Consider the following 13,876-nt stretch of genomic DNA (forward strand, 5'->3'; position numbering starts at 1 on the left):
ACGATGTTTGGGAATGGGTTCCCCCTTGGCCTTTGCTGCATTTTGTTTGCACCAGGAATTTGAACCAGATGGGCACAGAGTGTGGTTTATCACATCATCATTGGATGTGATGTGATAAGTGGCCATCACTGCTGTGTGCATAGCATCAACATCACCACTGTGTGTCTTCAGAGCCCACCCATAATAATTGGTGAGCTTGGAGATCAGGTCTCCTGTCAAGTGGCCAAGACTCTCAAGGCCAAAGCCTTTGTGTTTTGCAATCAAGTTGCGCAAAGCAGTGCCCATATGTTTTTGGACATGATTAATGCAGTCCTCTTTTTCTAATGGGATACACCCATAAACCTTATCTTCTTGTAGCGCAAGGTAACTGCGGCTGTCCCCGTCGCAAAGCACCGTGGTGTAGCGCAGGTTTTGTCGCTCAAGTGACTTCCTGAAGAGGATGAGGGCAGCCTCAACCTCCATTTCCACAGCCTTCTTGTTACTGTTTTTCTGACACTGGTGGTGTTCCTTCCACGCTGCATAAGAAGGGTCACATTCCTTTGGGCACGACTCGCATCCAGCACAAAAGTTACTCAAAACAACGAAGTCAAGCCCCAGCCCGCTGAACAATTCTATGACGGTGCCGAGACCGATATGCGACGAATGACCGCGACTCATCCATGACCCATCAAACGACACCGTGATGTTTCCCATGTGGCCTATATTAAGTTCGGCGTAAAGTTCGCGAACCGACCGCGCGCAGTCGCTCGTCAAATTGCGTGCAACACAATCGACTGCGGTTTCCACTTTCGTCTTCATGTAGTGTTGCCACGTTTTTGTGTGAAGACCCTGATGGCTGATGCCCATCAACGAGAACACATCATTCAGCGCAGTCTGTCTGTTCCCCGTTGCCTGCATGGCATGTGCGGCCAAAACGTTCACAGCAAAAGGTTTCATGCGCTCATTGCTACATACGTGCGGCGAGCTCCACAACGACGCAGTCTCACCACAGGTCGAACACACAAAACGCAACTTCACGGCGAGTCCTAATTCCCAGTCGTCGCGGACAATCTGCAGTTCTCTGTTGCATGCTTTGCACTTTGCAAATGCCAACAAAGTGCTGTTCACTATGTCTAAATCTATAATTGTCAACGTGGTTCCATCAGGCGGCCGAACTGCTTCGTCGGCACCGTCAACCACGAATGGGCGTTTCCGCTCCATCGCTGCAGCGGACAACAACTCCGATAACTTATCTTCGGCTTTAGCTCGCTCCTCTTTCAAGTCAGATTGTTGCCGATAGATAGTATCTAGACGCACGCGACCGCTGCTCGAAGGCTCTGCGGATGACTGACTTTGCACAGGCTCTGTGACAACTGATGCGGTAGCTAGGCCTTCCGTGGTAGCGTCGACGACTTTGCCATGGGACGGGGAGAGTGTAGCGTCTCACGGGTTTTGCTGTATCACGGAGCACTTCTTGAAATTCGCTACTAGCGTCCTTCGCACTTTTCTCGCACCAAACTTGTGCCGCGTGCGGAATTTGCGCTCAGGATTTGACATCGTGAAACTTCTCCGCTGACTGTCACACCGGTTCCGTTAATTCGGGAGGCGATTTCCGGGCTAATTCCAAGGGCCGAAGTATCGGGCCCCCGAACCGCACCGCGAAAGCGTGGACAATTTAGAAGCGGTCCTTTTTGGCGCGCCAGCGGATGCCGGCTGTGGCCCAAAGAACAAGTCAGAGCCGAGAGTTGATAAACAAACAAAATTAAATTCTCAATAATGGCAGATCGAAAACAATACATAAGTATGCACACTCCACAATAGTTGGGCACAATATGTCACCAATCAAACAACGTACTACAAAGTACAATCAGCCACACTCGAAACAACGGACACAGACAACAATACGCACTACAATGCAGTCGCATGCACTGAACAACCAAGACACTTCAAGACTAAAGAGATAGGAAACCTCTTCAGTCCAAAGTTCTTGGAACAAAAGTCTGGATGATACTCTTCCGAGAATCACTCACTCAAAGTCCAGTGTTGTTGCCGTTCCGCTGCCCCGAAGTTTCTCTTCCAGGAAACCTCGCGTCTTCAATTGGCCACTCTCCAAGCTTCAAAGTTCTTCGCCGTAAACACGTCGGCTTCACACACGCAGCTGTTGCTACGCGTCTTCGCTCGATAGCGGTAAACACACACGCTTGCCTGTAGCTCGAGTCGTCACCCCTCAGGTGGAAATCATCTTCTTCTCCTGCTTTGTCTCCACGGACAAAACCTTCGCCGACTACGCGGCAGAATCCCTACGTGCTCTGGCGCTAACTTCCGTCTTCTCCTGCTTTGTCCCTGTGGACAAAACCTTCGCCGACTACACGGCGGAATCCCTATGCGCTCTGGTGCTAACTTCCATCTTCTCCTGCTTTGTCCCTACGGACAAAACCTTCACCGACTACACGGCGGAATCCCTACGCGCTCTGGTGCTAACTTCCCTCTTCTCCTGATCTCTCACCTCGGCTGCTCCATTGAATACCTTCCGCGCGAGATTCCAGAAAGTTCTCGTCATTTCGTCGGCGCGATACGCAGCGAAAGCTGGGGAGAGGGCGAGACGGCTCGAAGGCCGTCCGCGATGGATGACTCAACCCGGCTTCACCACGCCCCTTTCCATCTAGAAAGTTCGAGTGCTTGCTCGGCCGCCGTTGTGGGGTGAGGAGGTTCGTCGGCGAATCTAGGCTTCCGAGGGAAAGAGTCGCGCCCGGGGAGTCTGGATGTTTGTTTTATTTTATTTTTATCGTTGACCTCGCGGCGTCACTCTGGCGTTTTGTCGCGAGGAGTTGGCAGCGCGCTCTTTTTGAGCGCTCGTTCTGTGACACTGCCCCCCACTTTAAGAATATTATCTCATAATATTCAAAACCACACAAACGAGCGCGAACAGTCACCACACACACTCACAGACTGTAACACAATCCGTCGCTCATGACACTTCACACTCACAATAGATCACTCAATACAACTGTACATTGTAATAATTCAATTCCACAACACATGAAATATAGCCACAGGTACATGAATGCAACACTCCATCACATATTCCAAACAATACAAATGTACAAAGTTCTCTCATTACAACAACTGTACAATACTATACATCACGTCACAGCACAAGCACTTCGACACTTGTGACACAGGACAACAACCACATTACTTAACATATAGCACTGTCCAACACATTCCGGTTCAACCTCAACACTTATCTTGTGCATTTCGAACGGCGCTTGCGTCCTTTCTTGCGGTGCTCGCTCGATCTCTTCTTATTGTTTTTGCTCGTTTTGTTCCGGCGAGCCCCTTCCAACGACGGTATCTGAGGCGGCGTCTCAGCCATCATTGTCACTTCCGACACTGCAAACGGGTCATGACGCTCAACCGATCCTGCCCGGTTATTCACCCGCTTGTTCACGTCCCGACATTTGGCCTGGCTGGCCAACTCCGTCTCCTTTACACTGTCGGTCGGTTGAGGTCGTGCCGACGTAAGTCCAGTTGCCCGGCCCGTGAACTCATTCAACACGATCATTTTCTCATTCACTGTCTCTTGCGCCGCGGCTTCACCTTGGGCTCTAGTGAGATCCGTCACGGGCTGCTCCTCCACTGTATCTCGTGGTCGCTGGGTTGGCGAGGGCTCTATCTTAGGGTCTTCTCCCAAACATTCCGGATCATTCGGTCCTCGTGCCCTGTCGATGTTTCCGATGACAAGGTCGTACAGGGGGGTCGTCATGCATAAAGCAGTAACCTTCCTGCTGAAGTACGGGGTTTCAAGCTCAGTTTCTGCTTCGGGAAGCATCCGAACCGTACGGTCAATTAAGCAAACCGGTTTCGTTTTGCCTGTTAACTCACTTTCCCATACCAAATTTTTACGCACAATAACAGTGGAGCTGCCGGTATCTCCTAACACCGCAATCTTTTTGTCCGCAACTTTTCTAGGCAACGTTGGCATTCCCTTTGAAACACCGGTTGGCTGTTTTGTCATTACAGCACCCACAATATGGATTTTCTCCCCATTTTTCAACTCTACAAATCCGTCGGTGATGGCATTATCATCGGATTTCGGTGCTGCTAGCACACAGGATACCTGGTGAGTTAGACTCGCTCTGTTTCGACATGCGTGTGCTTTGTGCCTAGTCTGACCACACTTGAAACATTTTACAACCATGGGGCTCGTGAAGTTAGTTCGGCAGTTTTTAGCACGGTGACCCACTCGGTTACACAGAAAGCATCGCGGAATGCTCTCCGGTGCACGCTTCTTTTCTTCGGGAGCCGATTTCTTCGAATCTTCAGGACACTCCTTCTTGACCCTGGCCAAATTACTTCCACCTTGCGCTTCCAAGAATTGATCAGCAAATTCGAACATGCCTCCAAGTGACTCAGCCTTCCTCTCTTTCAAGTACAGCGACAGGCTTGGGTGGCAACTAGTAAGAAATTGTTTTCTAATTTGAAGCTCTCTAAGCTCATCGTACTCCTGCGCTGTCCCTGAAAATTCAATCCATCTGTCGCAATAATGTCAAAGTCGGGCCGCATACTGCGTAGCCGTCTCACCATCAGCTGGCTTTCCTGTCCGAAATCTGTCCCGGAATCCTTCCACAGTAAATCTAAATCGCTTCAGCAAAGCAGTTTTCACCTTTGCATAGTTGGCTGCATCGGTCGGCGTCAGCCTACCGTACACACTGAGCGCTTCACCACTCAAGCAAGTACTCAAAACAGTTGCCCATTGATGTTCCGGCCAATTCTGGCTCCTTGAAATCGTCTCAAATCGGTGAAGGTACGCGTCAAGGTCGTCCTTCCTTTCATCAAACGCTAGGAGCAGCTTGCTTGGGTTCAAGCAGAAGCCATGGTCCTCTCGTTCGCTGCTTTCAACTCTAGCTTGGACCGGAGTTTCACTTCGCTGTTGCAAACAGAGCCGCTCGAGTTCTATCTCGTGCTGCCGTTCCCTTTCCTCTCTTTCTTCTTTTGCCCTCTCAGCTGCCAGTCTTTCTCTCTCCAACTCCAACTTTAATTGCTGCTCTCTTTCTTCTCTCAGCTGTCACTCCTTTGCCTCTCTTTCTTCTCTCGACCTTTCGGCTGCCAACTTTTCTCTCTCCAGCTCCAACTTCAATTGTTGCTCTCTTTCTTCCTTCGCTCTCTCAGCTGCCAGCCTTTCTCTCTCCAACTCAGCTGCTTTTTATTCCTTGGCCCTCTCAGCTGCCAATCTCTCTCGTTCCAACTCTGCTGCTTTTTCTTCCTTGGCTCTTTCACCTGCCAACCTCTCTCTCTCCACCGCCTTTTTCTCCTTCTGGCTTACCCATTTCCGTAGTTCGGCGCCAGAAAGACCCATCTTCTCACCAAGAGCGACTAACTTTTCGAGATCCATTGTGTCTCGCAAATAATACCTTGCTGCGTGCAAAAAATATCTGCCTAAATCAGTCTATCGGAACACTCTCCTGCACTCGTTAACGAGAACACTGAGCAACACACAAAATCATTCCGATAGCACTATCAACAACTCGAGGCTCTTTCTCACTACTTTGGACACACTGTGCACCAAAAGGTCCTGTCGCGGACGCCAGATTAATTGTCACACCGGTCCTGTTAATTCGGGAGGCGATCGCCGGGCTAATTCCAAGGGCCGAAGTATCGGCCCCCCGAACCGCACCACGAAAGCGTGGAAGTGGTCCTTTTTGGCGCGCCAGCGGACGCCGGCTGTGGCGTAAAGAACAAGTCAGAGCCGAGAGTTGATAAACAAACAAAATTACATTCTCAATAATGGCAGATCGAAAATAATACATAAGTATGCACACTCCACAATAGTTGAGTACAATATGTCACCAATCAAACAACGTACTACAAAGTACAATCAGCCACACTCGAAACAACGGACACAGACAACAATACGCACTACAATGCAGTCGCATGCATTGAACAACCAAGACACTTAAAGACTAAAGAGATAGGAAACCTATTCAGTCCAAAGTTCTTGGAACAAAAGTCTGGATGATACTCTTCCGAGAATCACTCACTCAAAGTCCAGCGTTGTCGTCGTTCCGCTGCCCTCGAAGTTTCTCTTCCAGGAAACCTCGCGTCTTTAATTGGCCACTCTCCAAGCTTCAAACTTCTTCGCCGGAAACACGTCGGCTTCACACACGCAGCTGTTGCCACGCGTCTTCGCTCGATAGCGGTAAACACACACTCTTGCCTGTAGCTCGAGTCGTCACCCCTCAGGTGGAAATCTTCCTCTTCTCCTGCTTTGTCCCTACGGACAAAACCTTCGCCGATTACACGGTGGAATCCCTACGCGCTCTGGCGCTAACTTCCGTCTTCTCCTGATCTCTCACCTCAGCTGCTCCATTAAATAAATACCTTCCGCGCGAGATTCCAGAAAGTTCTCGTCATTTCGTCGGCGCGATACACAGCAAAGGATGGGGAGAGGGTGAGATGGCTCGAAGGCCGTCCGCGATGGATGACTCAACCCGGCCTCACCACGCCCCTTTCCATCTAGAAAGTTCGAGTGCTTGCTCGGCCGCCGTTGTCGGGTGAGGAGGTTCGTCGGCGAATCTACGCTTCCGAAGGAGAGAGTCGCGCCCGGGGAGTCTGGATGTTTTTTTTTTGTATCGTTGACCTCGCGGCGTCACTCCGGGTTTCGTCGCGAGTAGTTGGCGGCGCTCTTTTTTTGAGCGCTCGTTCTGTGACACTGACACTGGTGCAAAGTAGTGCTCTTGCGCCTCAATACCCGGAGCAGATGAAGCCAGGAGCCTTCACCAATAGGGAGGCAAGCTCAAGTCCTGTGCGCGAAGTAGCGAATAGGAAGGCGCTCTGATACTTATTTTTGCCGCTCTTTTGACAAGCTGCCAATGGTTGAATTGGACCCATTCTGGCAGGAATTTGAAGGTGGAAGACGGCTCTCTCGTAAGAGACCAAGAAAGCCGCGCTGAAAGGGCAGGGGCGTGTCACGGAAAATGTGCAATTTCAGCGTCGATTCGGCTCTGATTTATCTAGAAAGCGCCTAGTAAAGGGCCTTAGCGGCTAAAATATTGATATTATAGGCATGAAATATCGATATAAGTGCACTAGTAGCTGTAGATTTCGAAAACGCAATAAAGAAAGAAGAGTTTTTTTGCAACTTTTTGGTCTCCACAACCCGTGTCTCCCTTAAAGGGGCCCTGAAACACTTTTTCAAAGTAACCATGGAATGAATTCACTGGTAGAGCTTATTGCCTCACCAATGAAACGCCGCAAAAATTTCAAGCATCCGTCCAGTATGAGGAGAGTTACAAAGATTTTACACATGCTGCAATCACATTCTCTCTTCTCTCGTCCCGATGAAAGGGCTGGAAGCTAAGCAGGGAGGTATGGCAGGGCCATAGAGAAGCGTCATGCACGCCTCGTCACCTTGAGCACTTTTTTTTCTTTGAATGCGCGGCTTTTTTAGTATGATCGTGCACGCACGTATAGACAAGTAGCGGCCTCCCGCGGCGATCTAACGAGCGAGCGCCATGTTCAAATCAGGCAATGGCTGATAAATGGGCTTGCTACCTGTGATTTTCGGGCATATTGGGTGATTTATCGAGAGAAGAGAAAGCAATTTTTAGCTGACTGTGATAATTTCTTGTGAATTCCAGGCCGCGTGCTGCGCTATAATATTTGGCTCGCGTGTTGTCGGGAGCCTCTACTACCGATCGGCAGCATTTTCTGACCATGCTCAAAAAGTGTTGCAGGGCCCCTGTAATAGGCTGCCATAACATGCTGCGCAACTACTCGCTTACTTTGCAGGACCTTGTTCGCAGACTCAATAGCTAACAACTGCCGCATTGTCACATCAAGACTTCGTTCTATAGTGCACGACGGTGTACTAGCATATGCTAAAGCGAAAATTTTTGTCTGTGATTTGGTAAACAAACAAAAGAGGGAAAATTAGTCCAGCTTGCACAAAGTCTCATTGCGGCATTGCTGGTGGGCACGTTTCAGCTTCTTGTCTTAACCATCTCATCTGAATGCTTGGGTTGTTATTGAGCGTGCACCACTTCGTGGTGAGATAATTTTCTATCTACGATATACGCGAAACCTCAACCGTAACAGCTCTAAAGAGTCCATTGTAGTTGTAATAATATTTACCATGGCGTCACGTTTATCTGCTTTGTGAGAGAAGCGGCATATGGGAGCAGACAGATATTTGAGCTTGGGTTTGTAGAGTCAACATACTGTATAATAGTCAGTCAACATACTGTACATGGAGCTCTGTGGGAGGTTCTCCAACTTTAAATTTATTGATTGTCGGCACTAAACTTCTGGCAGGTATGCTCCAAATAAGTTTTACTGTACCTAAACATATATAGCTGAAACGCTTGGTGTTCTTTCATTGTGGTACTTTGTCTGCCTGTAACTGCAAGGTGTTGTAGACGCATGTCTTGCATAAGTATGAATAATAAAGCTTGGTACTGTTTTAAAAATGTTCAATGCTCCAGATGTCAGTAATAAGAATACTGTGACCCTTGACCATACCTGTGTACTCGAGTATGTGAATTATACTCAATTAGTGTAGTTTTACTTGATAATTGCTTTAGTTCATGACTTAGAAATAATGGATGTTCAGAGGCTACTGACGGGGCATCAGCAAAATCTTTGCTTCAGGTTGTTACTGGTGTACCATGGTACACTGCTCTTCTGGTTTAATTTCTTCAGTGCTAATATGCGCATATGGCTTCACGGTGTTGTCTTGTGTATTTAAGACATTTTGGCATACTTTGAATTATTGAGGATCATACACCATGACTTTTATGATCATGGTGTACACTGTGCATTGTTCCAACAATCTAGTTTTTTTTGTCTTTTGCGAGCTGTATCGATAGCATTTGGTTCTCATAATACAAATGCTAACATGTGTAGGCACTTTCGTTTTTTGGTGGTGAAGCTCCTTATGGCGTGGCTTGTGTGTCCCTCGTGTTTGTTGTGCGGAACCGCCTCTCGTTAGTTCTTGAACCGGCCATAGATAGTAGTACTTGTACTATATAACGAATGCTTATACGCTGAAAAATACAAGTGGTACGATACTAAAGGGTGTTACTTGTAAAGAGATAATTAATATAAGGTGAGTTTTATGAAAACAGGACTGACGTCTGTACGGAAGGAGAGAGATGATTGCACGACTACGAAAGTGTGTTGGTGCCATATGCTAGGGGGCGCTCTATAGTACAGTAAAAGTGCCGTTCCTGGCGCACGCGCATTCAGAGGCTTAGTGGCGGGGGATAGACAAGGCTGCCTATCGGCGTGCGCGCAAGGCGGCAGGGACTCACGCTCGAAGAAGTGACCCCCACGTGCGGGCGTGAGAGGCCAAAGTGAAACGTGAAGCTGCACAATGGGCAATAGTGCAGTGAGGACTCTGCAGTACGAGAGCAGGAAGCCGAATCGGTGCAGGAGCGACGTGCGGACGCAGCTTCGGCCCACTCTCCATCATTCGCCCCGTGGATATGCTGTCATTTTTAAGTTCACCTTGTAATATGCCACTTGTGAGTGTAACGACCATATATGCATGTCTTCTATTGTGCTATGCCTTTTTTTTTTACTACAGCCTAAAGTGGTCGGGCGCAGGCGGTCGGACATATGCCTAGCAACAGGAGACCTATGCTTAGGGGTCCTGTTGCTAAGACTATGCCTAGCATGGCCTAGTTCTCCTGGTCGTAAGAAATAGGTGTTGAACCTATGCATAGGTCTCCCGTTAGCGATGCCTTACATTTATAAATTCTGTCAATACACAGGAGAATGAGGCACAACAGAACGCTGAACCACCCACATCGCCCGCTGTCAAGGTGGCTGCCCCTGCTGCCCTCAAAGATGGCGGCAGCTGGAACTTGGCAACTCCGTGGGACCACGAGGCGCACGTGGCCTTTGTGCTGATTGGCTTCGTGCTGCTACTCTTGGCACTAGCCCTGTTTGGCATTTCGGTAGGCCTGTGGTTCATGGACCCTGGCCGAGACTCCATCATTTACCGCATGACGACGCAGCGAATGAAGAGGGACTAGTTATGCTGTCAGCACTGCTTGCGCGAACTTGTGAGGAAGTGGGTTTCTTGGCAGCAAGGGTTGGACTCTAGAAATATTAGGTTTTTCCAAGTCTTGGTGTTATTGCCCAGTTTTTGCACATTCTGTTCGGACATCAAGAGATGGGGGGAAGGGCGATCTTCATGTATGTTAGGTCAAGGTAGGCTAAGGGCTCCCAAACTCTTTCTCTAATTAAAGAGTCTTGAACAATGGCAAGGAATGACTTGCTGAAAAAAGAAATGAAGAATGCATTGGGGTAATTTCTATGTTATATTTATTTCATGAAAAAGCTATGGAATTGATATGAAGTGTGCTTGACTGATGTACATAGAGCACAAGGAACAGTGTTACAACATTGCATACTGGGGCGTGATAGGTTTTTTGCTGGAAATGTGAATGGCATCAACTCTCATATGATGAAACCTTATATAAGGTGCGTTACACTGAAGTGAATACAAAAACTGTATTGTATCAAGGATAAGGTTGATGGCAGCTCTGTTGGCTGCATTGGAGTGAAAGAATATGTGTGAAGTAAAGAGGCAAGTACTTTCCTTGCTGCTCTGGAATGGGGAGAAAGTGAAATGGAGGGAATATGTCTTTGGAGCCCTTAGTCAACCTATACTATCTGCCCTGTGCGAAGTTGTAAATTACATTGTAATGATATACTAGTATTCAAGTTGTCACTTTTTCATCTGGCAGCAAGATGATTTATGATTTGGCCTTTTTCTTTGGCTATGACCGATGATGTTTTCAGGCATACAATGTTAGCACGGAGGATGTATAACATGTTGTCAGGTTATCGACGATTCTCTCGGCACTACAAGCGGCTCATGGTGTGCTTTCTTCTTCGTACAGCGTTTTTTTACGTATTTTTTTTGAAGCAATAGCCAAGTTTCTTTTGTCTTACCACTTCTTAATGTGGAAGACCTGACAGTTAAGGTGTTGAAAATTGCGATGTGTCATGTTTTGTGTTTTATTGCAACTGTTTTCGTGTTTCATTGGGTGTAGCGAAGTGCACCGGAAACATGAGTGCACAGGGTGTAGGAGGTAAAAGAGGCTCCCTGATGGTATATATTCTTTGCAATATTATTTGTGCATTGACTTTTCTGTCCAGGATAGTAATGTAGCTTTGTAAGTCAACTTATTATACGCATATGTGAGGCATGAATTGTTGGTTTCTATAACTTCATTTCTTCTCCTATTCTACAAGAGCACATTTTTGGCAGTTTACTGTATAATTAATGTGGATTGTTCTTCATTTCACAGATCGCTGCAGATAAACCACCAGACATGGCTTTTTGTTCAAATCATGCCTATATATATATCTATTAGTCTAGTGCGGGTTACTATGTAAGCTATCAGTTTAATGTTTTTGCTCTAGTAAAAATCTTTTCGATATGTCAATGGAGTGTAGATAGTGTAGATTAGAGTTTAGTGTTAGTTTTTTTTATTTCACTCATGAAATGAAATGTAAATAGAGATGAATCATGTGGTTCTTGCAGTGAAAGTTCTCGATCGTCTTGTTGTGTGTGGACAAAAACGACACATTATTGTTCTGGCTCTGTTCTTTGCCCAGTCTTCAGCAGTCGCCCTAAGTGTACATACATACCTGCTTGCATGTCGAAACCTCTCAGTGCTTCTATCGTGAATTTGAAAAGTTTGCTGCAGTGTTCATAATGCTGCATTTGCAGTGTTTACTTGAATTTATGCGCTTTTCACGGCTTCAATTCTAGTGGGATAAACCTTTCATGAGTGGTTGTCCGATTCAACACAACTTAGGTAAGTGCATCTAGTCGTCAATATAGTAGTTATGATGCTCAATACAAATGTACGAATCGACGGCAGCAGCTTGATCAATATTGTAATTTGCAATTGTGTGGATGTGACAGCGAGGCATAGCTGCATGCAGGTCGATAAATTGTGACATCTCTATACATAACTTGCATTGATGTCACTGTGGTAGCCAGCTTCGGGTACCAGTTAGTTGAGATGCTGCGTAAACTCTTGCTTGAACGCGCATGGTAAGAAACGGGGGCATCAGATTAGTGCTGAGGCCCCCTCCAATCTTTGTGCTGTCCGTTGGCACAGCTGGTGAACAAAGGAATGCGGCGAGAGCACACACAAAAAAAAAGTGGGGAGCGAACCATGCACTGACATCCTCAAATGTGATACAAATTTACGCTGTCGGCCGTCTTCGCTATCCAGTGGTGAGAACCTGTGAGTGACATCACAAGAAAGTTATGTATCGACTACTCACTGCCATCTTCAATAAATGCATAAGTTGTCTGCTTGATATATTTTAAAGCTTGTTTTTTTCTTTGCTGTGTCTTGATTTAGCAGCCCAAGCAGCATGCTAAACACTCTTTTACTTCAGAATAGCTGGTGGTAGTTGCAAAATGACTGTGTGAACCAAAGACTTTGCGGATGTCCTCGGGAGCCCAGCTTGTGCGACAAGCCTGTATACTACATTCCATGTGTGGGAGGGGATTGTGTTGCTCACGTGTTTGTGGCATTGTAAATGGCTGTCCAATAAAAATTTAAGTTATATTGTTTCTGTTCTGTGTCGCTTGATAGCATGTGAGTGGATTCTGAAAGCTAGAATCTTCCATACATAGTAAAGTTCACCAATATGCACTGCTCGCCACTGGCTTATGGATACCGCTCTTTATCTCGAGAAAGTGCACTTGTATTAGCCTTGTTAACGATTTGAATGGAAGCAAGGCCCTTAAGGCTTTGCACGGTTAAAACGGTTAAAAAAAGGCATATTCAGTTCCAGTTTTCGTAGTTACATATACATCAAGTACCTAGAACTTGTATACAGATGAGGGGCCCAGAGTATGAATGACCTTTCGACTTTCGTATTCCCTAAGGCTACCAAAATTTGTGAAGGGCTCCTAAAAAGGTTCACGAAAGGCAACCTTCAACAAGAACAGACCCAAAGAGACTGAAAATAAATTGACAGTCATTCTATCTGCACGCCGCATGGTGCGTAGTTAAAAGCAGGTAGCCACTAAATATAAAGTACAAGTACTATTTTCTGTGAGAAACGGGTGAAGTACGCTAAGCCATGGCAAATGAAGATTGGTGAATGTCTATCGCCTCCTGTCAGATTAAGCACACACAAAAATTCATCCCGTGGTTCATGTGGGTACCCTAATACTGATATTGTGTGGCTAGGTGTTTTACGGACAAGCTCGTTGCATTGCTGGTGTTGGAAAGCATAAATGCTGCTGTCCAAAATTCTACGACTTTTGATTTGGCTTGACGTTATAGAAGATGCCAGGAGATCTCCCTCTCCGTGCGATGAACTCGGCGTGCCTCTTCCCTCTATCCTGTGTTGGGAAGGAGGCAGTGTTTGACTTTTCCTCTTCGGAGGCGTAGATTAAGATGACAATCTCATGGGACTGTCCTGGCCTCAATTGTTGTTCCATGCAGCGAATTTTGGGAAAACCAGGGCATAAAACGGGAGCACCGAGACACTCAGTGGGCTTATTCATTCATGTAGTATTATCTTGTATATACTTCTTAAAACGTTTCCTTTACAAGCTCCGGCTCCTCTAATCGTCTTCCCCCGAGACGCTGATGGCCCCGGTTGGGACCACGCTACCCAAAGTGGCAAAAATGGTACGAGTGGTGGGATGCCTTAACGCCAGTTTCGCAACAGCCAGAAGAATGGCACAACCCACCACGGGGGATCGGTTACGAAACATGCGAAATCTGTAAAAAAATAAGATGGCGAAATATGCGAAAAAACACGGCATATTCACAAAATGAATGATGGTGGGCGAAGCAGTAGGATCATTTGGTGTTACCCTTAATCACCTGTGACCCTGACCGATCAT

The 13,876-nt window shown here is 46.9% G+C and overlaps 1 protein-coding gene across 1 annotated transcript in view; it reads left to right on the forward strand.

Moving 5' to 3' along the window:
- The window catches only part of ATP6AP2 (ATPase H(+)-transporting accessory protein 2), a 56,865-nt gene extending 44,279 nt beyond the window's left edge, over positions 1-12,586 (forward strand). The window contains exon 8 of the mRNA XM_037429486.2: positions 9,753-12,586. Within this exon, the coding sequence (XP_037285383.1) occupies positions 9,753-10,016 (264 nt within the window). The 3' untranslated portion in view covers positions 10,017-12,586. The remainder of the gene's footprint in view (positions 1-9,752) is intronic.
- The last annotated feature ends 1,290 nt before the right edge of the window (positions 12,587-13,876 follow it).

Source organism: Rhipicephalus microplus, chromosome 1 (genome assembly GCF_043290135.1).
Source record: "Rhipicephalus microplus isolate Deutch F79 chromosome 1, USDA_Rmic, whole genome shotgun sequence".
Lineage (NCBI taxonomy): Eukaryota > Metazoa > Arthropoda > Arachnida > Ixodida > Ixodidae > Rhipicephalus > Rhipicephalus microplus.